This window comes from Myotis yumanensis, unplaced genomic scaffold (assembly GCF_028538775.1).
Source record: "Myotis yumanensis isolate MYYU_CA2020_CCGP unplaced genomic scaffold, mMyoYum1.0.hap1 SCAF_1, whole genome shotgun sequence".
Lineage (NCBI taxonomy): Eukaryota > Metazoa > Chordata > Mammalia > Chiroptera > Vespertilionidae > Myotis > Myotis yumanensis.
Window position 1 is genome coordinate 150446944 of NW_027223752.1, and position 26548 is coordinate 150473491.

Sequence of the window (26548 nt, forward strand, 5' to 3'; positions counted from 1 at the left end):
CAGAGGGTGGGGTGGGAACCGGGTGGAGGGGAGCTATGGAGGGAAAAAAGAGGAACAACTGTAATAATCTGAACAATAAAGATTCAATTAAAAAAAATATATAAAAATAATTTTTTTTTTTTTTTTAAAAAGTGAATGTCTGCCTAGCAAAAGAAGACAAATATGAAAACCGCAGCAGAAGTTCTCCACTGTTTGGGGTTAATTCTTTTCTCAATGACCTCTTGGGGTTTATGGTACTATTTTAAGGTTCTCCAGTGAATTTTTTTCTAGGAGAATTAGCTCCCAAGAAAGAGCTATGAGGCTTTTTTTTTTTTTTTTTAACTTGAAAAAAGACAGAACGTACATACTGCTTTACAACTGTTGGCTATCAGACTTGCAGTCTTCTTGAAGGTCTTTTCAAGGTAGTGTGCAAATCTTTCATTCTCATTCTCTTTTGACCCTAGCTGAAGAAATTCACCTAAAAAGAAGGAAAGGGGTTATTTGAGACATGGTTTTATTGCCCAGCTACATACTAAGAAAGAATAAAAAATAAAAAAATAAAAGTTAGAATTAACCTACCACGCACCAGATCTTCAATAACTTGGGTTAAAATAGATATAACAGTTGTATTTCCAATTCGTGCCAGAGCTATAGATGCTGCAGAAAGAATTAAATCTCCAGCAAGAACAGCCTAGAAAAGAAAAAACCTTTCAGAGAAAAGTGTCAGAGCAAGGGTGCCAACAATGCAGCTGACTTCTCACAAGATAAAAACAGAATGAGAGGAAGGGGTCATCTTAGATTAAGTTTTCCCCTTCCTCTTGCTCAACGGATTTTGTGAAAACAGTTCCAGGTTTGGGACATTGTTTGGACTGGATTGGCTCTCAGAGCTTACCCAGTCTAGCTCTCCACTTCTGAGCTGAAGACATGATGCCAGGACATGGCAAGGATCTTACCCTCCAGCTTCATCCCCTGGCCCCTCCAAGAGCAGCTGCTTTCAGTTTAGTTATGCTGGACCACTCGCTCAAACGACCTTGTTGTGCCTTTGCACTTACTGCTTCTTCTGCCCCCAAGTCCTTCCCCTTCTTCATCTAGCACGCATCTGTGTAATTAGCTCAGATGGCACCTCCAGAAGTCTACTCAGATCCCACTCAGCCTGATCAGATGTCTCTGTTCTGAGGGAGCAGAGCACCCCTCGCACAATGCGTACACAATGCATATGGCGCGCTTTTCCTCAATCGGTGATTCCCTATTTACTAAACTGCTTGAGGGTTCAGACTAATAATTATCCTAGCTAGAACTTAGCCTACCCCAGCACAGGGCACAATACAAAACACACATTTCTCAATGAAAACTAAACCAAGGCACCTGGGCTCCAAGTTCAATACTCTCTGCACTATATTACACTGCCCCTCATTTCGACACAAAATAGTTTTTTCACTGAATATTAGTTAATCAATATTTTTCCAATTTTCTTTAATTGTGAGATGTCCATACAGTATATGCAACTAACCATAAATTAGACATAATTGAATTATATGCTATAATCAAATACAGTAACTTTCATACCAAAAGATATGCCTAAGTGTTATGTTATAGAGTAACTAGTTATAAATGCTAGAGTTCATAGAAATTTTAATTTATAGAATTTTCAACAAACCACATTTTAAGGTTTTATTTATTTTTATTTTTTATTTTTTTTAAGTATATTTTATTGATTTTTTACAGAGAGGAAGGGAGAGGGATAAAGAGTTAGAAACATCGATGAGAGAGAAACACCAATCAGCTGCCTCCTGCACAACCCCCACTGGGGATATGCCCGCAACCAAGGTACATGCCCTTGACCGGAATCGAACCTGGGACCCTTTAGTCCACAGGCTGATGCTCTATCCACTGAGCCAAACCAGTTAGAGCCACATTTTAAGGTTTTATTGTCTACTGCTTCTCTAGTATCTAAAATTAATGATGTTCACTATGTTTATCAATGAATTGTCCTTTTATATAACATATCTTGATATAACTATACACGTATGAAGCCATTTTATAATTATGATATATACGTGTACATATAGATCCGTTCATCTATGCTACATCATTAGCAAATCTCTAAGCTTTTACCTCTTTCCTCTGGCCCTAGGGTTCCTGGAAGCAAAAGTTCTAGCATATGGAACTGAAGCTGCTAGATGGGGCTCCCTGGAGTGAGGGGTTAAAGGAAGGCATATCTGGGAACTCAGGCAGGGAAATGGAGGCTCATAGAGGTGGCACCGTGTGACTTTTTAAATTTTATTTTATCACTATCATAGTAGTGTCGATTGAGGGACAGAAAAGGGGAGATTGGCAGGTGGCTTTGTGAAGGGCAGACCAGTCTCACAGCTCAAGGGAACCACCTTCCTTCACCCACACTCAGAAAGAGGCCCCCAACAATGGAGGCTGTTATAGAGGGGACTGGTCAAGGAGAAGACCTTCATTTGTTCTCTTAATCTTTTTCCCTGACCAAGAGCCCAAATTAGGCTTTAAGAATAGGCCCTGAACACCGACAGCTGACCACCGGGACACATCATAGAGTTACCCACAACCCTTTCAAAACAAAACTCGACCCTCTCTTTACCAATGTTCTGATGAATGGAATTCGGCCAATGAGACACAAAACCTTTAATCTACAATTTAAAATAAAAACCTCACAGCCCTAGCCAGTTTGGCTCAGTGGATAGAGAGTCTGACTACGGACTCAAGGGTCCCAGGTTCTGATAAAAAAAATAAAAAACAAATAGATAAGACATGAATACTATTCTGAAAGTTGGTAGACCACATTTGAAGAAGTGTAATTTTTTAATGAGACAAAAATGAAAAATAAATGTAATCCAAAGAACATTAAAAAACAAATAAAAAACTGTACCTTCTTTTCACCCCAGATCTTATTAACTGTGTGCTTTCCTCTCCGAGAACTGGCATCATCAATGACATCGTCGTGAACGAGACTAGCAGTGTGGATCATCTCTGCAATTAAGGCTATGGAGCGCTGGCTGGCTTGCACATCTCTAGTTAACAGAAAGTAATGCTTTTTAACAGATACCGCCTATAACCTTCTCAGCATTCATCTTGTGAACTCTGGACATCAAATCTAGGACAAAGAATTTTATTTCTCTAAGAGAAACTGTAGAAAACTTTTGGCTTTCCTACAGAGACATTTCTACTACTTGGAGAACATTTGTTTTACGCCAAGATTATGTTTTACTAGAGGCCCAGTGCATGAAATTCATGCATGGGTAAGGTTCCTAGGCCTGGCTGTCGATCAGGATCCATCAGGACCTTCCAGGTGCTGGCCAGGGACTCCCTTCCCCGGCTGCCAGCTGGGGCCTTCCTTTGTTCTGCGCCGCCCCCTGGTGGTCAGTGCATGTCATAGCGAGCGATAGAACTCCTGGTCAAACTCCCACGGGAACACTTTGCATATTAGGCTTTTATATATATACTAGTGGCCCGGAGCACAAAATTTGTGCACGGGGGAGGGTGTGTTCCTCAGCCTGGCCTGCACCCTCTCCAATTTGGGACCCCTCAAAGGATGTCCTACTGCCAGTTTACAGGGATTGGGCCTAAACCAGCAGTCGGACATCCCTCTCGCAATCCGGGACTGCTGGCTCCAAACTGCTCACCGGCCTGCCTGCCTGCCTGATTGCCTCTAACCACTCTGCCTGCCAGCCTGCTTGCCTCCAACTGCCCCCCCCCCCCCCGCTGCCGACCTGCTTGCCCCCAAATGCCCCCCCCGCCAGCCTGATCACCCCAAACTGCCCCTCCAGCTGGCCTGCTCGCCCCTACTTTCCCTCCCCACTGGCCTGCTCATCCCCAACTGTCCCCCTGCTGGCCTGCTCACTCCAAACTGCCCCCCCCCCCCCCCGCTGTCCTGATCACCTCCAACTGACCCCCACTGATGGTCTGCTTGCTCCCAACTGGACCCCTGCTGGTCCGCTTACCCCCAACAGCCCCGCCCCCACCAGCCTGATCACCCACAACTGCCCTCCCCTCTTGGCCTCTAACCGCCTCTACCTCAGCCCCGCCACCATGGCTTTGTCCAGAAGAACATCTGGAAGGTCTCCTGGAAGGTCTCCCAGTCTAATTAGCATATTACTCTTTTATTAATATAGATATATAGATGGACACTGCATTAAGAAGTAGAATTTGTATGATTAACAAAAAGAGGATAAACATTGCAGAAATCTTGCCATCAGGCTGAAGAATCATCTGTCTGTCTTATATTGTGGTCTTGGTCAGCTGATCAAGTTTACAATTAGGTTACAATTAAATTTCAGAGGTGGAGGGGGGAGATAGGTGAGAAGAGTTCTAAAAGAGTGTATTAGAGAACCAACAGTCAAGATGTTCACAGCTTTTAATACTGTCTTAAATGCTTAGTAAGACTATCAATAACCAAAATAGAGTTATTGTAAAAATGTTCTTTCAATTTATATTTAAACTTTACATTAGAAATTTCTACTTTTGTTTCCCAGATTTAACACAAACTACAGGATAAACACTCTCAAGAAGATACACAGATGTTGAGTTTTATAGTTAAAAGAGACTGCACCCCAGTTTCTTTTTAATCATCATTATCACCATCACCATCTATGAGAATTTTTAAAAACTGAATTTAAAGAAAATCAGACTGAGGAAATAGTCAACTGAATTTTCAGAACCTAAAACATATGCCTGACTTAAGCACATGTTTACCAAATGTTTCACTTATCGCAATAGCTTACGTTTCAAATATTATCAGGTTATCTCTTAGGGGAGAGAAAAGTGAGAGGGATACTAAAATATGACTTTTTCTTGAAAACCCTAATCTTGAACATCTGTAAAAGATAGTGCTCATTCTGATTCCTCAAACCTGGCAGAAAAACAATGAAAAATGAAATGTACTTACATTAAAGATGCTGGAATTTAACTACAGACACTAAATCAGCAAGAGGATATCTCTTGATTTTGCTTTAAATACAATTTTATAATGTGATACCTCACTGGCTCCTCTGACCTAAGATGTTAGAACTAAACCTCAGAACCTGCCTTTAGCACTGAAATCCATTGTAAAGTGCTGCTCATTATCTACACTAATAAAAAACAAACATGCAATTTGACCGTACCTTCGCTATGCCATAAGCCACACCCACCAGCCAATCAGAGCGACTATATGCAAATTAACACAACCAAGATGGCGGCTGGCAGCCACAGAGCTGGAGCAAGCAGGAGGCTTGGTTGCCCCAATGATGGAGGAAGCCAAGCTTCCCAACTGCCACGGCTGGCTCTGAGTTCCACTCAAAGCAACAAAGTTTCAATTATAGAACGTAAATAAACCCAGATACCTGCTTTAAGCCAGCCATGGCCACAGAACTGGAACGAGCAGAAGGCTTGCATTGCCCCTGGCGATGGAGGAAGCCAAGCTTCCCTCCTGCCCGCCCTGGCCAGCTCTGAGCTCTTCTCAAGGCTACAAAGTTTCAATTATAGAAGGTAAATAAATCCCAGAATTAAAAAAGAAAAAGAAAAAAAGGAGAGGCTGGGAGCTTCCGTCGCTGGGGGGCTTGGCCAGACTGCAAACAGCCAGCAGCTCCTCACCCAGGCTGGCTAGGCACCCCAGTGGGGACCCCAACCCTGAAGGGGGTGTGACCAGCCTGCAAACACCCATCAGCCCCTCACCCAGGCTGGCCAGGCACCCAGCGGGACCCTCACCCTGATCTGGGACACCCTTCAGGGCAAACCAGCCAGCCCCCACCCATGCACCAGGCCTCTATCCTATATAATAAAAGGGTAATATGCAAACTGACCCTAACAGCAGAACGACTGGGAATGACTGGTCACTATGACACACACTGACCACCAGGGGGCAGATGCTCAATGCAGGAGCTGCCCCCTGGTGGTGAGTGTGCTCCCACATGGGGGAGCTCTGCTCAGCCACAAGCCAGGCTGACGACTGCCAGTACAGCGGTGGTGGTGGGAGCTTCTCCTGCCTCCTTGGCAGCGCTAAGGATGTCCGACTGCAGCTTAGGCCTGCTCCCTGCTGGCATGTGGACATCCCCCGAGGGCTCCTGGGCTGCCAGAGGGATGTCTGATTGCCATCTTAGGCCCAATCCCCCGGGGAGTGGGCCTAAGCCAGCAGGTGGTCATCCCCCGAGGGGTCCCAGACCGAGAGAGGGCACAGGCCGGGCTGAGGGACCCCCTACCCCTGAGTGCACAAATTTTTGTGCACCGGGCCTCCGGTTTATTAATATGTCACAATCAGAACAGTTCTAAATATTCCAGATCACAACACATTCTTTCAAGAGGGAAAAAGTAAAGCAACAGAGAACAGGGACAAGTCATCCTATAAAACCACTTTCTTAAAATATGAACATGGAGGTTCAGATGGCTCCTACAAGCTGTTCTTATTCCCGCAGTGAGACACTCACAGAGGCCACAGTAGGAAGCTTGGACCTTATGTATTCTTCAGGTAAATTTATTGAGCCCTATCTTATTTGAGTTTAATGCATAGAAAATATGTAGAGTTTTACAGTTTTTTTTCATATAAAAAAATACAAAAGGCTAGATTTTAGAATATTTTCTCAGCTGGATTTCTAATACAATATACACTTCCTATTGGTTAGTAGTGGAACTACCTCAAAAAAACTGTTAAGGCCTCTCTCTAGCCTTTCTCATGCATTCATGAGTCGGGTACCACTTTTGTTCCCATAAACCAGCTGTGGGTAAACTACGGCCCGCGGGCCGAATCCGGCCCCTTTGAAATGAATAAAACTAAAAAAAAAAAAAAAAAAAGACCGTACCCTTTTATGTAATGATGTTTACTTTGAATTTATATTAGTTCACACAAACACTCCATCCATGCTTTTGTTCAGGCCCTCCAGTCCAGTTTAAGAACCCATTGTGGCCCTTGAGTCAAAAAGTTTGCCCACCCCTGCCATAAACCATGCCAACAGACAGGGGTTCCTCCTGGGAACCTGCACTACAATGGCAGTGCTCACTGACACTAGAGTTTTTGTGAAGATATTAAAACAATAAAGATTTCTTAAAATATTTTTAAATTTCATAGACGCTATGAGTATGAAAATGGCATTTTGCATGGCTAAATTCTCAACAGATGAAATCAAGATTCTTGCTTAGTATGTTATTTGGCATAGAACAAACACTACATTTTAGATGCTTTATAATTTTATCTAATGCACCTTTCCCTATACAATTAGGTTTTAATGTGTGTCAGCTTCTATCTGGAAAATATTGCCACTGCTTATGCATAGCACAGCATAATGGTGGGGCAGATACCCAAAATTTACAGGATATAGGAAAGTCTCACACTATCTTTAAGATGAAATTTCCAAAGTGCCACACAGCAATGCCTTCAAAAAGCTGGGCACCATGTCTACTTCCTGCGGTGAAACAGCTGCCACACCCTCCCACCCTTTTGGAGAAGAGCTAAGAAAGCCAGACAGGCGAGACAGCATGAGCAGAGGAGGCCCGAGTCTTGAAAGCTGGCTATGTCCTCTGTACATCACACCTGCAAGACTGTGTATGATTCATACCTTCAGGACACTTGTTTTTCCTTCATTAAAATTGAAACAAAAATTTTATAATGAATAATTTTAAGCACAGACAAAAATAGATATCCTATATAATAAAACCCTAATATGCAAATCGACTGAACAGCAGAAAGACTGCCCGTTATGACACACACTGACCACCAGGGGGCAGACGCTCAATGCGGAGCTGCCCCTTGGTGGTCAGTGTGCTCCCACAGGGGGAGTGCCGCTCAGCCAGAAGCTGGGCTGGCTGCTCCTCAGCGCTGCCTCAGAGGCGGAGAGGCTCCCACCACTGCTGCTGCGCTCACCAGCGGAGAGCACCACTCAGCCAGAAGTTGGGCTCATGGCTGGTGAGCACAGCGGAGGTAAGGAACGAGGAGTCCCGGACTGCGAGAGCCCCAGACTGTGAGAGGGATGTCTGAAGACTGGCTTAGGGGGGGATTGGGTCTAAGCTGGCAGGCTGACGTCCCCCAAGGGGTCCCAGACTGTGAGAGGGTGCAAGGGGTCCCAGACTGTGAGAGGGTGCAGGCCAGGCTGAGGAGCCCCGAGTGCATGAATTTCATGCATCAGGCCTCTGGTAATAATGACCTCCCACACACACTCCATCCAGCTTCCTTGTGATCTAAAAAAACTGTTTTCCTCTATTCATACTAATATATAATGTGAAGTCTGAAACAAATTACAAGTAAACCCCCAATGAGGAAAAATTGTCTATAAAAAGAAATATCAAACCTTGGCAATGTATTATGTTGGTTTGGAGCAAAGTAGGGAAGCAAATAAATTAAAGTAGTAAATCTGGTTTCACTTTAACAATAGAGACCTAGAGAGCTGCTATTTCCAAATCTAGAGGCTGTACACAGAGTTCTCAAGTGGCATACAAAAGGCTCTAGTTCTGTTTGAAAATGTTCTTCTCTTTGTCTCTCCTGACAATTCTAAAAATTGGTGTTTCACTTGGCTTGTTAGAACTTTGACAAGCTCACTGTTTCTTAAATATCTATCTCTGGTCCACCATTTGGGAATCAATACTCTTTAAAATGCAGGCAGAGGCCTTAGACACTGAATCACAATCTCTCATGGTGAGGCACAGGAACTGCATTTTTAAAAAGCATGTCAGGAGATTCTGATGCACAAAGTTTGGGGAACACAGGTCTGTCTAGTGCAGCGGTTCTCAACCTGTGGGGTGCGACCCCTTTGGGGGTTGAACGACCCTTTCACAGGGGTCGCCATTGGAAAACACATATAATTACATATTGTTTTTGTGATTAATCACTATGCTTTAATTATGTTCAATTTGTAACAATGAAATTGGGGGTCACCACAACATGAGGAACTGTATTAAAGGGTTGCGGCATTAGGAAGGTTGAGAACCACTGGTCTAGTGGGAGTAATAATTTAATTTTCTGTAAGCCAAATGGAAGCTTTTCTTAAAGGTTTTGGTAGAGGCTCAACCTTTGCTGACCCACTGCAGCACCACCTATAAATTGTGGGAAAGTGGGATGAGAGTCTGTCCTATCCCTATGGGTGACCTGAACCTTGGGGCATCAGTTCAGAGGTCCTGTGCTAAGGACTTCCCAAGTCTCTTCACAGCTCAAGAGCAGAGAGGCTCCTGCTCTGAAAAACAATCATGGGAGGGAGACCCTTCTTTCTTCTCATCCTCTGCGTCACTAGGAGTTTTAAAGATATAATTAGAATCTCATCAGTTTGGTTCTGAACAAACTCACTATTTAAAATGCAAATGAAGTCTCTGTCTTTACACAACTCTCAGGATGTGAACTGCATTTCCTAAATCCTTGATAAAGACACATGTGTTCAAGTTTTCAGTATGCTAATCATATATCCATACAGACTACCTTTATCTGCTACTGAATTGACTTGCTCCAAGTCTGGGTCCTTGAACTACTGAGACTGTGGAACGTGTTCTTTTCCTTCTGGTCCGCTCTGTCAGATCCATCTTTCTCAGCAAGCAAAAGCACACCAGGCCCAGCTCTCCAGTTCTCCCCAAACCCCTCTCTGCTTTAAGTGTCATGGAACTAACAGCTAGATATTGAGCTCAGTAAGAGCCTCATCTACAAGAGTCTTTGGGGGGGGGGGGGGACGACTTTAGGAAGGGTCCTTATTCTCAAGTATTTGGGGCTTGGAAAATAATGTAGCTGGGATACTGTACTATCCAAATGCACGCCTCCCTCATGGCTCACAGCCTAGCGCCAGACGTGGGCCTCTGCCCCGTGCCTTCGGCAAGCCCTGCTCTGATCACCTAAGGGGAGAATGACACTGCAGCTAAGACGTTCCTGGAGAGGGCAGTCTTGAACTTACTTTTTAAACTAGCAATGCCTTCTGTTATGTTCTCCCATGTTTCCTGCAACCAACAGTTTATATAGTTTAGTAAAGGAAGCTGAGAAAACTTTCACCTGCGGGGATAACAGCTGACAGGAGGTAGAGCAGTGCAGACTATTTTCCTGTTCATGTTCTCTCTGAGGGTAATGAACTGTATTGAGTATTAATCTGAGAAATAAAAAATATAAACACACATTTCCCTAGATGAGTTGTTCTCAACCAGGGACGGTTTTGTTCCCCAGGGAACATGTGGCAATGTCTGGAGACACTGTGGGCTGTCCTCAGCTCGGGGGAGGGGCACACTGGCACCTGTGAGTAGAGACCAGGGGTGCCACTGTGTGCTACACCTTAGGTCCATGCACATTGACAACCCCTCCCTCTACAAATAAGGTGGCCCAAAACCCCAGCTGGGCCAATGCTGAGAAACCTGCTCTAGAGTCTAGACCAGGGGTGGGCAAACTTTTTGACTCGAGGGCCACAATGGGTTCTTAAACTGGACCGGAGGGCCGGAACAAAAGCATGGATGGAGTGTTTGTGTGAACTAATATAAATTCAAAGTAAACATCATTACATAAAAGGGTACGGTCTTTTTTTTTAGTTTTATTCATTTCAAACGGGCCGGATCCGGCCCGCGGGCCGTAGTTTGCCCATGGCTGGTCTAGACCACACGCAATGCACTTCGAGTCTGGCTCGGAGGGAGCACTGCTGCGGCTCTGCCTTCTAAATGAATTGGAAATGGGCGGATGATGGTTAAAAGGTCACTGCCAGAGATTTCACTGCTTGTTCAAACCATCCTGGGGGCTCGCCGAAAGTCTCAGGGTGACTGGGAGGCACCCCTGAGCACTGTGCGCTGTGTTGGAGCTGCAAGGGTGCAGCAGCAGGGCACCAAAGCTGTGGTGGGCAGAGGGGAGCACCTGCTAAGAAGCAACATCTGATGCTGACTCTTACAGCATCCTTAAATTTAGTGCTGACAAAGGCATTCTTTAAAATGTATGTTGAACCAATGAACTTGTATGCATACAGGCATAACTTGTGGACACAGACAATGGGGTGGTAAGGGCCTGGGGAGGGAGGATGTGAGCGGGCTGGAAGAGGTTAAGTTAATGGGGGGGAAAAGGAGGATCTATGAAATATTTTCAACATTAAAGATTTTAAAAAATAAAATATAAAAAAGAGAAGGCTGATCCTGGCAACTCACTAACATTAGATACCCCCGCCCCCCCCAACACACACATCCTATATAAGAGCTTGTTTGCAATGAAATGTCAAGAGTGGCATTTTCAGAGTTTTACATCTGCCGTTCTCTCAGATTGCCACCTACCTGATTAATAAATGCACTATAAATATTCAAACAAATAAAAAACAGTTGAAGATGGTAAATTTTACAATGTATGTATTTTACCACAATAAAAAATGTGAAAAAAATCAGAAAAAATACTGTGTTGAGGAAAGGGACTATACTACAAATGTTTGACCCTAGGGAAATGTAGAAGTACATTATGGTCTACTGGAATTTACATCAATAGAATACATGATGTAAAAATAACAACTAAGAAAACACTCCGGCACCATGATGAAGACTTTAAAAAAAGATTGGTAAGGAAACAAAGCAGAACCCAAAATTATTTGCATACTGTGGGACTTACAGGAAGAGGGCGGGCAGAGGGAATGATAAAGACTGCTGCATTTGGTAATATGGGTACATCCTCTTTCCTTTTAATACTAAATGTTGCTGTTGTTTTCATATTTTAAAATCTTAAATATATTCGAAACACGAAAGCTAAGGATCCACAGTCAAAATGCCTTTTTTAAGCCCCAGACAGGCAGGCGCTGCAGGGGGTGTGGTGCCCAGAATCTTGGCAAAGCTTATCACTTCATACCCATCAACCTTTGGACTAACTGGCCCGTGTGGACAATGATTACATGTATGCATACATCCTGGTAGTCTCTACTTCTGAAAAAAGAAAACTAAATTTGAGTTTTAGGCTTCTTCTAAAATGCTTATTTACAGCTGAAGTCGTTCTTCCATGGACATGAAAAAGGTGGAAAAGGAAGGTGCCCAGGCCAGATTCCAGAGTGACTTAGTGGCTCCTAGTCAGAATCGAGTCATCATCAAGTGGATTCTTAGATGCACGGTACACCTTAAACAGGAAGCTAAACGGTGACCTTGGGAAGGAAGACCTGCCAAATATAAGAGGACAGAGCAGCAGAAGTAAAGACTCACCGGGAGTTGTTATAATGGCTATTACACGCTCGGGCCATTAGCACCACGATAACTGGTCGAAAGGCTTTTCCTTTTCCATCGAAGTAGTACTCAGACATCTCCTTAAGTTCTATTGGAGATATGAGCAGTTCCTGAAATAAAGAGTCTGTGTGTCAATATGGCATCATAACTGCATAGAAAGTCAACAGGATTTCTTTTACAAAACTTGGATTTGACTTCTGTGTATTCATCTTAATTGAGAAATTCAACACTCAGTTGGAAAAGGTTCCTCAATGGTATGGCCAAAACCCTGGCTGCCCTGTGACTGGGCAACAAGCAATGCCTGGCTTGACTCCAAGTGGCATAAGTGCGAGAGCAGGCGTTGCTTCCAGTGACTCTGAGAGGCAGCAGGAAGGGGAGGAAAGCTCTGAGTGACCCAGCCCAGCCCAGTGACAGCTGGAGAAGGGGGCAGGGGCTGGCTAGCAGTGTGGAAGAGGGAGAGGAGGGGACAAAGTCAGGGAGTTTGGGAGCCAGTGGCTGTGGGGAGCCATGAAGCAGGTCAGGGCTGTCCTGGGAGGGAGAAGCTGTGCATCGGGCAGAAGGTAAGATGGTGGCCGGGGAGAAGCAGCAGCGGTAAATTCAAAAGGGAAGTGTAAGACGTGGTTTGTCTGATGAGAGGAGCTTACAAATGAGTTGGGGAGACAAAACTTTTTTTTTCTTTTTTAAAACTGATCTTGGAGAGAGAGAACAACATTGATTCATTGTTCCACTTACTTACGCATTCATTGGTTGATTCTTGTATGTGCCCTGACCTGGGATGGAACCCGCAACCTTGGCATATCAGGACATTCTAACCAACTGTTTTTTGTTGTTTGTTTTTGTTAACCCTCACCTGAGTATATTTTTCCATTGAGTGGAAAGGAGGGGGAGAGTCAGAGAGAGAGAAATATCAATGTGAGAGAGACACATCGATTGGTTGCTTCCTGAATGCGCCCCATGCTCAACAACCTGCTGGGAATTGAGACTGCAACCGAGGTACATGCCCTTGACCAGAATTGAACCCATGACCCTTCTCCACGGTCAATGCTCTAACCACTGAGCACCGGCTAGGGCTAACCAACTATTTTAAAAGAGAAATATTCAGTAAATAATGCGGTCATATCTTGAATAATGCTGTACATTAAATACATTATAAGTTCAAAGTAGGAGAGAGCAGTGTAGGCTAAAAAAAACTAAACATTTCCTGGAGGAGATCAGCTTTGACCTGGGATTAAGGATAAGTAGGTCTTTGATTTGTGAAGAGGAGAGCTCCTTCCAAGTGATGGAGGTGTTTGTGTTTTACCTGCTGTGCAAGGGCTTGCTGGAATTAATCACAGCTGATCCCCCAGAGGCAGTGGGAGCTAAAAATGGACCCAGAGTCCTGGCCGGTGTGGTTAAGTGGTTAGAGTGTTGGCTTGTGCACCCAAGGGTTGCAGGTTTGACTCAGGGTCAAGTGCATGTACCTCAGTTGTAGATTCCATCCCTAGTCAAGGCAAGTGTAGGAGGCAACCAATGTGCCTCACATCAATGTTTCCCTTCTTCTTTCCCTCCCATCTACTCTCTCTAAAAATCAATGGAAAAGATATCCTCAGGTGAGGATTAACAAAAACAAAGCAAGCCAGACAGACACACACACACACACACACACACACACACACAAAGGAATGGACCCTCCTAGGCACAGGAGAAACCATACAGCAGGTTAGTCATTAACTCACTAAATTATAGACTGAGTGCCAAGAATGGTAATAAATGTAGAGGTTACAAAGATAAATAAGACAGCCCCTTGCCTATAGGAGCTCAGAGTCTAGATGGGGAGAATAAAACAGTAACTGCAATAAAACACAATAACAGGATGGGTGCTGTCCCTGAGGTAGCAGTTACCCTGGGATCACATAGGAGGCACCTCTGGCCATTATTACACGCTTGGGCCATTAATTAGCATGATGATCATTGTTCAAAAGGCTTTTCCTTTTCCATCAAAGTAATATTCATACATTTCCTTAAATTCTGCTGGAGATATGAGTTCAGGTGGAAATAGGAGTAGATGGAGATATTTAGCAGGCTCTGAGTGAAAGAGGGAGGGGGACAGCAAGGATGATAGCAACAGATGGGGGTGCCTAACCTAAGGCAGTGGGACTGAAGGCAAGAGACAGACCAGGGCAAGCATGTCAAACTCTCGGCCCGCGGGCCACATGTGGTCCACAGTGAATATTTCTGCGGCCCAGTCAATATAATGGGATGTAAGAAATGGTTTACAAAAAAATTCATAACTTTATTTTTACAGTATCCTGCTATACACAATTATTATAACGAACTACAATGTTTGCTAATGACTGGTTACTATAATTGTGTTGCATTCATTTCCCTTTCGCACCTTACACGCAGGCTCACCATTTCTCTCCACTAATACTAGCAGCAAGTATTTTAGCAGCTGATTGCCACATCATTAGTCTGGTACTGACTTGTTTGGTGTGCGCAACAGGAAATATTTCACTTTTGGAGAACAAGAAAAATAGGTTTCTTTGCGTTACGCTTATTAATTTGTGCAGTTATTCAGTGTCTGGTAAGTTAATGTTCAAAAAAAAATATTAATTTTTATTAAAATGTTTTATTGTTTTATGTTAACGATTACTCATTTATTTAAGCCCTTTGTATTCAGCATGTCTCTATCGAAATAAACCTATGTTTCTATGAAAAATGAAGCTTTTGTTTTCTTGCAGCCCACATAAAATTAAACCTTATTTGGCCCGTGTTAGCCTTTGAGTTTGACAGGCTTGGACCAGGGGATGTGGAGGGGGAAAGAGATGGATGAGTGGAGGATCGTTCTGGGGATCCTGGGAAAAACAGGAGAAAAGACAGGAGGGAAAAGTAGAGATTCACATATGTTAAATTTGAGATAGTCATGGACACTACATGGAGCTGCCAGTGAGCAGTTAGATGTTAGATGTACGGGTTTCAAACCAATGATTCAATCTGGAATAGAGGTATTTCTTGGGAGTCGTAAGCAATGGGAACAGGTAGACTGAGGACACAGAGGAGGGGCCAACAGAGGAGGAAGCAGGCTGAAGAATGGTCTAAGAATCAGAACAAGGCCAGGGGAAAAGTGTCATGGAGTGGGAGTGGTCCACAGTGATCAATGTTCAAAAAAGTCAAGGATGATAAAAACGGAAGTGTCCACTGGGTTTATTAGAAGGAAGCGACTGAAGACCCAGGCAAAGGCAGGTTCTGAGAAGAGGCTGGAAAGAAAGCCCTAGTGTGATGGTGGGGTGAATGTGAAGGGGCAAAATAGAGACAGAGGAAGAGCATTCTGTGATGGAAGGGAAGAGCTAGGTCACCGGGTCAAGGAATGGTCCTTTAAAAGACAAACATGAGCCCTAGCTGCTCATCATGGATGTTTCTATCTCTCCCTCACCATCCTTCCTCTCTGAAATCAATAAAAATGTTAAAAACAAAACAAAAAGACAGCCCTAGCTGGTTTGGCTCGGTGGATAGAACGCAGACCTGTTGACTGTAAGGTCCCCAGTTCGATTCCGTTCAAGGGCCACGCCCAGGTTGCGGGCTCAATCCCCTGTAGGGGGCGTGCAGGAGACAGCTGATCAATGATTCTCTCATTGATGTTTCTATCTTTCTTTCCCACTCCCTTCCTCTCTGAAAAAAAAAGAAAAAAAAAAAAAAAAAGACGAACTCGAACAAATTGGAGCCCCTAAAAGGCATAGGAAAGAGACACAAAGAGCGAGAGTCTGCAGGTCAAGGAGAACAGGCTACTGTGGGAGCAGTGCCCCAGGTGCTGGGGATGAAGCTTAACTAGAGGTAAGGGGACTATCCTGGAAAGGAAGGGATGTTCCCGTCAGTCGACGGCACAAAAGAGCTTGTACGGTGACAGAGCAGGCACTGAGGGAGAGCCTCCTTCAGGGGCTCTGCGTGGCCTGTCACGTAGGAAGTGGTGTTGCTGTGAAAACTGCCGAGTGGGGTGGAGCTCGAGGAGGATCGAGAGGGGAAGGAAGCTGACGAGCGGCATGTGGACATTTCTGGCAGCGTTTGGGATACAGTGAGGCTGGGCACCACTGAAACTGTTGGGAGGAGAGCACTTAATGATGAAAGCAGTCCGGCACTGACATTCAGGACCAGATAAGGGAGACGACAGCAGCCACTGAGGCTTCAGTGCTTCAACAGGGGTGGAATAGGGGATAGAATTGGAGAGAAAATGTCAGACAGCCCACTGGACAGGTAGGTGCTACCTGTACCATTTTCTTCAGGTACCAAACTCTGCAACAACCTCTTTCTGGAGGTAATGTGTTCGGTCCTCCATATTGTCCCATGGCTGTTGCTCAAGAAACTTCTGAAACCTGACTTATGAAGTCTGCAATGGCTCTGTACGTATCTGAAACCTGTGTCCTGTTTTCATAATTCTAAAAGCTCAACATACTTCACAGCATCATCAGAACTGTCTTACCTTCCTAATGTCCTCATACAGACCTTTCAAATATCTCCTACCAAGCTGAAACGGATCGGTGTATTTCTCACCGCTCCGAGGTTTACTGTAACAGAACACAGCCGATGTTGTGTGATGGAGCCTGGGACAAGCACAAATGCACAAAATGTAAGTTTGAGTGTTATTTTATAAGAATTATACACACATTTGCATATGCATATATATATAATATTCAGATGATAGAAAACTTAAGCCCAGATACTTGCTAGAAATTAAGCATTAATCTAAAAGGGTCATTGTAATTTAGAAAAACATACAGAATTCTGTTCTTGCTAAACAATAGTACTGTTTATGTTTATTTTTATAACCAGGACCTGGAGAACCCACAAAATCAAAGAAAGACTAAACCATGTTTCTTGTGTTCTGAGTTGAGTTTAAGTTTTATTATATTCCCATTTTTTTTTGAAAAGGGAGAGATCACACAGGGCAGATAGATATTATAGCAGTTATCCAAACAACAAATTCAATTTGTTGGACTAGACCACCAAATTTAGAACAGAAATTTACTAGTAATATGGCTAATAATTTTGGTAGTTGCAATACAAATGATAAACTTACCGTGATATACTGTACATATTTAGACAGGCAGATGTTAAACTCTTCACAAGATAAAAACAGGACATCTGTAAAATAAAAATATGAAGAAACTTGTAAGAATATTCATGAAAAACTTGTTTATTACGCTAGACAAAAATTCTCACAGGACAGACTGATGGTTGTCAGAGGGGCATGGGGTTGGGGAACTGGGTGAAAAAGGTGAAAGGCTTGAGAAGTACAAATTGGTAGTTACAAAATAATCACAGGGATGAAAAGTACATTTGATCTTAGCCAAAAGACTGAGAAGTGATGGGGGATGTAAAATATAGCAAAGAAATATAGTCAATAATCTATACTAATAAAAGGGTAATATGCTAATTAGGCCAGGAGACCTTCCGGACATCCTTCTGGACAAAGCCATGGTGGTGGGGCCGAGGGAGAGGAGGTTAGGGGCAATCAGGCCAGGAGGGGAGGGCAGTTGGGGGTGATCAGGCCGCTGGGGGGGGGGGGGCAGTTGGGGGCGAGCAGGTCAGCAGGGGGGGCCAGTTGGGGGCGATCAATCAGGCCAGAAGGGGGGGCAGTTGGAGGTGAGCAGGCCGGCAGGGTGGGGGCAGTTGGGAGCGAGCAGGCTGGCGGGTGGGAGGCAGTTGGAGGCAATTAGGCCGGCAGAGGGGACACTTGGGGCGATCAGGACGGCAGGGGAGGGCTGTTGGGGGCTATGAGGCTGGCAAGGGGGGACAGTTGGGGGCGAGCAGGCCAGCAGGCAGAGTGGTTAGGGGTGATTAGGCAAGCAGGCGAGCGGTTAGGAGCCAGCGGTCCCGAATTGCGAGAGGGAGTTGGACATCCCCCGAGAGGTCCCAGATCGGAGAGGGTGCAGGCCAGGCTGAGGGACAACTCCCGCCCCCGCGCACAAATTTTGTGCACCGGGCCACTAGTGTTGTAATAACTATGTATGCTGCCAGGTGGGTACTGGAAATATGGGGAGGAACACTTTGTAAAGTATATGATTGTCTAACCACAATGCTGTACACCTGAAACTAATATAAAATAATACTGAATGTAAACTGTAATTGAAAAATAAAAATTTAAGGAGCAAAAAAGAATAAAGAAACTCCCACAATTCATGATAAACATAATCTTTTGTTGTTGTTGTTAATCCTCATCTGAGGATATTTTTCCATTAATTTTTTAGAAACAGTGGAAGGGAGGGAGAGAGACAGAGAGAGAAACATCAATGTGAGAGAGACACATTGACTAGTTGCCTCCAACATGCACCCTGACAAGGGCCGGGATCCAGCCTGCAACAGAGGTACGTGCCCTTGACTGGAATCGAACCCGGACCCTTCAGTCCGTGGGCTAAACCTCTATCCGCTGAGCCAAACCCCCTAGGGCAGTGGTTGGCAAACTGCAGCTCGCGAGCCACATGCAGCTCTTTGGCCCCTTGAGTGTGGTTCTTCCGCAAAATACCAACTTCTGCGCATGGGCCACGAAGATTCAATCACCCTGTACGTGCACGCCCCACATGTGGTATTTTGTGGAAGAGCCACACTCAAGGGGCCAAAGAGCCGCATGTGGCTCGTGAGTCGCAGTGTGCTGACCATAGCACTAGGGCAATATAATCTTTAAAGTTGTCTGTTTATAGGTAGATTGCAAACTTTAGAAAAATTATCATAGACATTTCTCTTCCTTATTACAAAAGCAATATTAGTCATTATAGAAATTACAAATAAGAAAAAACCAGAAAATAAAAGCAGCTATAATCTATCCCTTCCTACAAAGAAAGCTACAGTTTCCATATTCTTATCTATCTTTCCAGATCTGAAAAGTAGTTTTAAAACAATTTCCTTCCATTTAACTAAGATTGGTCAGAGAATAGTAAAGATTAGTATTATTTACATTCTTTTAAATTCTTACACTGATTTAAAACAAAAATAATCAAGATGCCAAAAACATCAGCCCACATGGTGAAAAGGAAAAAAGATTTCAGTGTTAAGGAGGTAATTTACATTTTCACAAACACTGCCTATTTTAAGTTATTGTTCCTAAACATACTTGGAAATGGTACTTTAAAAAAAAAGTTTTTATTGATTTTAGAAAGGAAGAGAGAGGAAGAGAAACATCGATGTGAGAGAGAATCATTAATTAGTTGCCTCCCACACACACTACACCAAAACCTGCAACCTGGGCACGGGAATCAAACTGGTGACCTTTAAGTAAATGGGACTGAGCCACCCCAGCCAGGGTGGTACTTCTTGATATGGCATAAAAACAAACAGCTCAGCAGCACATTCTGATAATCTATAATAATAAAAGGGTAATATGTTAATTAGACCAGACGTCATTCTGGATGAAGCCGGCAGCCAGAGCGAAGCCCGGGTTCGGGTGCCTGCTGGCAGCTGGAGGGAAGGTAGTCCGGGTCCCAGTGCCAGAAGGAAGCCGGTGCCAGCAGCCAGGGGAAGGAAAGCGCACTCTTGCACGAATTTTCATGCATTGGGCCTCTAGTATTAACATAATCAGAGATCAAGAACAACAGAACTTCCAGAAGATTCAGGGGTGGTGATGATGCATATTAGTTACAATAGTTATTGAGCATAATTATGGGAGGAATTGTGGCAGACACTGGGGACCTAAATATACAGACTGCCAATCTCGATGAATTCAGGGACACAGGCATTTCAAAACTTATTAATCTAATATAGTAAGGGTTCTTACAGAGTATTTGAGGATTAAATTTTTTTAAATTTATTTTGAGAGAGAGACAGACAGACAGACAGAAACATTGATTTGTTGTTCCACTTATTTATGCATTCATTGGTTGCTTCTTGTATGTGCCCTGACCGGATCAAACCCACACCTTGGTGTATTGGGACAATGCTCTTTCTGGCCAGGGGTGAAGAAAGCATTTTGACAAAAAGGATAAATTTAGCACAAGAATCACTATATTAGTAATAACATCTTACAGTGTGCTTTTATACCATTTGATCCTCATAACTACTTGCTTTATGGAGAACTTGCAGTTAAGCAAAGTCAAGTCTAAAAACTGGTATATAGATGCTCTTGGACTTACGATAAGGTTACATCTCAATAAACTCATATGAGTTAAAAATATTGTAAGTTGCCAAAACCGGTTTTGCTCAGTGGATAGAGCGTCGCCCTGCGGACTGAAGGGTCCCAGGTTCGATTCCGGTCAAGGGCATGTACCTGGGGTTGCGGGCACATCCCCAGTAGGAGATGTGCAGGAGGCAGCTGATCGATGTTTCTCTCATCGATGTTTCTAACTCTCTATCTCTCTCCCTTCCTCTCTGTAAAAAAAAAAATCAATAAAATATATTAAAAAAAAAATATTGTAAGTTGAAAGGCATTTAATATACCTAACCTACTGAGCCGCATAGCTTAGCTGGTTTCTAGTGAATATGCATGGCTTTGCACCATTGTAAAGTTAAAAAATCTTAAGTCGAACCATTGTAATTCAGGCACCACCTATACAGATGTTTGCAATTCAGTATGGTCATGTGCTGCACATTTTGATCTATGATGGGCTGCATATCTGATGGTGGTCCCCTAAGATTATAATGGAGCTGAAAAATTCCTGTTGTCTACCGTCAACGTAGCACAACATATTACTCACGTTTGTGATGCTGCTGGTATAAACAAACCTCTCTGCTGTCAGTCACATATAAAAACAACAACAACATAGCACCGTAGGCTATACTATCTAGGTCTGTCTAAGTATATTCTGTGATGTTCATACAACATCATCTAACAATGCATTTCTAAGAGTACATCCCCATGGCACATGCCTGCATATTGAAGGGAAGCAGAGTTTGCCAGCCCAAAATATGCCTCTTTGGGGTATTAATTCTTTTTAAGAATCAAAGACTCTAAAACAGGGGTGAGCAAACTTTTTGACTTGAGGGCCACAATGGGCTCTTAAACTGGACCGGAGAGCCAGAACAAAAGCATGGATGGAGTGTTTGTGTGAACTAATATAAATTCAAAGTAAACATCATTACATAAAAGGGTATGGTCTTTTTTTTTTAGTTTTATTCATTTCAAATGGGCTGTAGTTTGCCCACGGCTGCTCTAGAATAACCTTTGACCTTCCCTTAACTGCATAAAAGAGTTTAAACAGAGGACCTGCTCCAGGAAGGGTGCTATCATCACAGATAACTATGATTTAATACAAACTTTATGGTTTATCAAGAACTAGGTGTGATAGACAGAGGGGCACTTAGCAAGACCCATTTGATCAAAGTCCTCTCTGTGTTTCATTGTTAAAGATGGCCAGCAGCCCTAACTGGTTTGGCTCAGTGGATAGAGCGTCGGCCTGCAGACTGAAGGGTCCCAGGTTCGATTCCGGTCAAGGGCATATGCCTTGGTTGCAGGCACCTCCCCTGTGGGGAGTGTGCGGGAGGCAGCTGATCAATGTTTCTCTCTCATCGATGTTTCTAACTCTCTAACCCTCTCCCTTCCTCTCTGTAAAAAATCAATGAAATATATATTAAAAAAAAAAAAAAGAAAGAAACATCGATGAGAGAGAAACATCGATCAGCTGCCTCCTGCACACCCCCTCCCTCCCGCACACTCCCCACAGGGGAGGTGCCTGCAACCAAGGCATATGCCCTTGACCGGAATCGAACCTGGGACCCTTGAGTCCGCAGGCCAATGCTCTATCCACTGAGCCAAACCGGTTAGGGCTCATCAATGTTTCTAACTCTCTATCTCTCTCCCTTCCTCTCTGTAAAAAAATAAAAATCAATAATAAAAAAAAAAGATGGCCAGCAAACATTTGTCAAATAGTTGCTTTTCCATCTCCATAAGAATTGCATTCATCCCCTCTGAAGCTGCAAACCACTACCCTCCCTTTTTTCCTTAGGTCTTCTGGCCCCTTATTCTTATGGAACCCCGTATGTATATATGTAATTGGTTATTTTCTCCTCTTCATATGTTTTATGTCATTTTAATTATTTGATCAGCCAAAAGAACTAGGAAGGGAAATATCAAAAGTAAAAAGCCCCTACAGAACTGTGTACATTATGTGATCCCACTAAAAATTTACACACACACACACACACACACACACACACACACATACACTGCACAGGAGATAGGGTTTGAAAGCATATAAACCAGGGTATTAAAAATAGTTATTTTAGAATTAAGATTGGTTTTTATGGGGGGTGGGGTGGGGGGCATTAATTCCTTATTTGTTTACTAGAGACCTGACTTGCACAAAATTCGTTTAAGAGTAGGCCTTCCTTCCCCCTGCTGCCGGCACCAGGCTTCCCTCTGGCCACTGGCAGCCCCGGCTTTACCCGGAAGGTCAGCAGGTCGAATTAGCATTTTACACTTTTATTATTATAGATACTTTGTGATTTTTCTCTAATGAATATATTTTTCTTTAGACATAGAAAAAAGACAATAAGCCCTGGCCGGTGTGGCGCAGTTGGTTGGAAGGTTGTTCAGTACATCAGAAGGTGGCAGGTTCAATTCCCAGTCAGGGCACATACTCAGGTTGTGGTGTGATCCCTAGTTGGGGTGTGTTTGGGAGGCAACTGATCGACGTTTCTTTCTCACTTCCTCTCTCTAAAATCAATTAAAAAAGAAAAAGACAATAAAGTTTGACTTTTCCAGGAAGGCAGGGCAGAGGAAGATGGTCTAAGTTCTTTCCACCATAGCATTACACATTCACTAAGCCAATAAGAACATTTATGATGTCCCAGGCAATTAAAATATCCCAAGAAAACAAAGTGATAATTTTTTTTGATTTTACCATTATATAACACTTAACCTACTTTTGTCAGTCTTTATACCCAATCAATTCCCATCAATTCAGTATCCTATATAATAAAAAGATAATATGCAAATTGACCACCGCACCCTCACACAAGATGGCTGTCCCTATGTGGTCACAAGATGGCCGGCAGGGGAGGGCAGTTATGGGCGACCAGGCCAGCAGGGAGGGCAGTTGGGGGCGACCGGGCCGGCAGGGGAGGGTAGTTGGGGGCGACTGGGCTGGCAAAGGAGGGTAGTTAGGGATGACCAGGCCAGCAGGAGTTGGGCAGTTGGGGGGACCAGGCCTGCAGAGGAGGACAATTAGGGGTGACCAGGCTAGCAGGGGAGGGCAGTTAGGGGCAATCGGGCCAGCAGTGGAGCAGTTAGGCGTCCGTCAATCAGGCTGGCAGAGGAGTGGTTAGGGGGTGATCAGGCTGGCAGGCAGAAACAGTTAGGGGCAATCAGGCAGGCGAGCGGTTGGGAGCCAGCAGTCCTGGATTGTGAGAGGGATGTCCGACTGCCAGTTCAGGCCCGATCCTTGTGGAACATCCCCCAGGGGGTCCCAGATTGGTGAGGGTGCTGGCTGGGCTGAGGGACACCCCCCCGCTCCCCATGCATGAATTTCGTGCACCAGGCCTCTAGTCTTTATATATAAAACCCTAATATGCAAATAGACCAAACAGTAGAACAACAAAACTACCGATCGCTATGATGTATGCTGACCACGAGGGGGCGCGTGTGGAACATGGCAGGCGTTGGCAGCAGGTGGCAGAGTGCATAACATGGCGGGCATTGGCCGCGGTGGGATGGTGGAGCAGGTGAACGGGGACACCAGACCAAGGCAGGGAGCTGGTCGCTATCATCGGGGTGAGCCTCTGGTGGTTACTGAAAATTCTTTGTTCCTGAGCGCCACGGTTCTACCGAGTGCTTGAACCCACTGCTGGCCCCGATCGCCCCTGAGGGCTTCTCCACCTCCCCCTGCTCCTAAGGGGCGATTGGGGCAACAGCCTGCTGCCAGTGCTGGCCCCTCTCACACTCGCTGCTGGCGCTATCTCCAATAGCTCCGTGCCGTCAGCATGTGGGAGTGGCGGCAGGAGCGGGGCTGCCAGAAGACAGGGGACCGGGGGCCGTGGTGGGAGGGGCTGAGCGGGGGTGCAGAGGATGGGCTGAGACCCACCTCTATGCCCACCGCAGCCTCGGGGCCCACAGTTTCTTTCAAGGTGCACAAATTCGTGCACTGGGTCCCTAGTTTCATTATAATATTTATTCAGTATGAGACCGAACCTTTAACTTGGGGTGAAGAGTTAAAATGACATAGCTAATACAGAGTGCTCTTAACCCCTAGGCAGTGTGACAGTTGTTAAAAGCATGGTCTTTGGAAGATGGATCTTGGTTCAAAATTTAGAGAGTAAAGCTCTGAGTTATTACACTGTATACATCTAATATAGTACCTATTCTATCAAGCTTTTTCTGCTTTAAGACTATCTTAGGGCAATGTTCCAAAGTAGGATTAGAGACATTCAGAAGAGCATTATAGTAGCCCTCCTTATCTGCGGGGGATACATCCTAGACCCCTAGTGGGTACCTGAAATCACAGATATGTCATATTTTTCATTTAAATATATGTATGTGTATGTATGTATATATATATATATATACATATATATATATTTTTTTTTACATGAAAGAAGCACTTTACAGCTTCTCTTTGGCATATCTGAATTGCCAGCATCACTACTCTTATATGTAGGGAACATTTTTAAGTAAAATAAGGGTTACTTGAACACAATCACTGTGATACCATGACAGTCTGATAACTGAGAGGTCTACCCAGTGACAAAGGGGTAGGGTAGTGTATATAGCCTGGAGACATTGCACAAAGGGATGGTTCACATCTGGGTAGGAAAAAAGCAGTACTGGGTAAGAATTCATCAAACTGCTCAGAACAGTGTGCAATTTAAAACTTAGGAATTATTTATTTCTGGAATTTCCTATTTAATATTTTTGGACCACGGTTGACCACAGGTAACTGAAACTGGAACGCAAAACCATGGATAAGGGCGACTACTGTAAAGTATTGAAAGGGAGTGGTGAAACTAGAACTGTGTCACTTAGGTGTACTAATACTAGCACTAGCAACAATCAATTGTCCAATTCTGGTTTTGTTCCCTGATTCCATCACATACTCTCCCTGAAAGTCAACCGTGCCTTCTATAAACTTACTTTTTTTAAAAAGAGAAAACGCTGAGTAAGAATCAAAGACATATTAACAAGTGGTTTGGCTTCATCTAATGCACACTGGCTTTATCTGATTACAAGACTTGTTCACACTATCAACGGAGAAGTCGGGAGAATGTACAGACACCAGGAAGTAGCAGAGCTGTGGTGGAGAGCTAGAGGTGGTTTTATTATTGTTGCTCTTTGTCCCCAAGGACTATCAGGCCCTAAGAGACTTGAGCTTACCAAACACAAGCTTGAGGCAGACACCAAAAGCTAATGTATTAATTAACAGTGAAACACACCATGGACACACAAATCAGAAATACAGGGCATTAGCTTTCTCAGTGCAGTCCCTCCTTGTGATCACTATCTCCTCTCCAGGAAAGCACCCTTTCCATTGCTAAGAAAGTTGCTGGGGGAGGGGAGGAATTAAAAAAAAAAAAAGGGAGCATCAAAGAAAATAAGTATCTATTCAGTGGCATAGATAGGTGTATCCATCTCTCCAAATGATGTCCTCATCTGTTATACCAGAAACATCTGAAGCCTGGCCAGGACAGTACTAAAATGGATGCCAGCAAGGCCCCGAAGCTCTTTTCCCATACTCTCCCTTTACTGTGGACTAGAGGCCTGGTGCATGAAATTCGTGCATGCAAGGGAGGGGGTGTCCTCAGCCCGGCCTGCACCCTCTCCAATCCGGAACCACTCAGGGGATGTCTGACTGCCGGTTTAGGCCTGATCCCACAGGCCTAATTGCTCTCGCAATCCAGGACTGCTGGCTCCTAACTGCTCACCTGCCTGCCAGCCCGATCTCCCTAACTGCTCTCCCCTGCCGGTCCGATCTCCCTAACTCAGTGGTTCTCAACCTTCTGGCCCTTTAAATACAGTTCCTCATGTTGTGACCCAACCATAAAATTATTTTCATTGCTACTTCATAACTGTAACGTTGCTACTGTTATGAATCGTAATGTAAATATCTGTTATTCAGGATGGTCTTAGGTGACCCCTATGAAAGGGTTGTTCGACTGCCAAAGGGATCACGACCCACAGGTTGAGAATCGCTGCCCTAACTGCTCTACCCTGCTGGCCTGATTGCCCCTAAACTCCTCTTCCTCGGCCTACCACCATGGCTTTGTCTGGAAGGACATCTGGGAGATGTCTGGTCTAATTGGCATATTACCCTTTTATTAGTATAGATAATATCTACTAGCCCGCTGCCATTCTCTCACCAAATGTCCCATTTTGGATAAGACGCCATATGTACCCACTTTAACACTATTTCATATTGGTAAATGGTGTTTGATGGGTACATGGGAATATGAAATGTACCAAATTGACTGAAACAGAAAAGTCCTAAATTCAAATATACACACAAAAAGCGCCTCAAGGAGTGAGAGGTGAACACATGCAACTACTATGTGA

The 26548-nt window shown here is 44.2% G+C and overlaps 1 protein-coding gene across 3 annotated transcripts in view; it reads right to left on the bottom strand.

Moving 5' to 3' along the window:
* PDSS1 (decaprenyl diphosphate synthase subunit 1) overlaps positions 1 to 26548 on the bottom strand; it is a 49201-nt gene that overhangs the window by 21156 nt on the left and 1497 nt on the right. For all 3 annotated transcript variants that reach the window (XM_070433152.1, XM_070433161.1, XM_070433170.1), the window contains exons 2-7: positions 17156 to 17220; positions 16559 to 16679; positions 12085 to 12215; positions 2873 to 3014; positions 559 to 670; positions 348 to 457 (exon numbers count right to left, since the gene is read on the bottom strand). In XM_070433152.1, coding sequence (XP_070289253.1) covers positions 348 to 457; positions 559 to 670; positions 2873 to 3014; positions 12085 to 12215; positions 16559 to 16679; positions 17156 to 17220 — 681 coding nt within the window. The remainder of the gene's footprint in view (positions 1 to 347; positions 458 to 558; positions 671 to 2872; positions 3015 to 12084; positions 12216 to 16558; positions 16680 to 17155; positions 17221 to 26548) is intronic.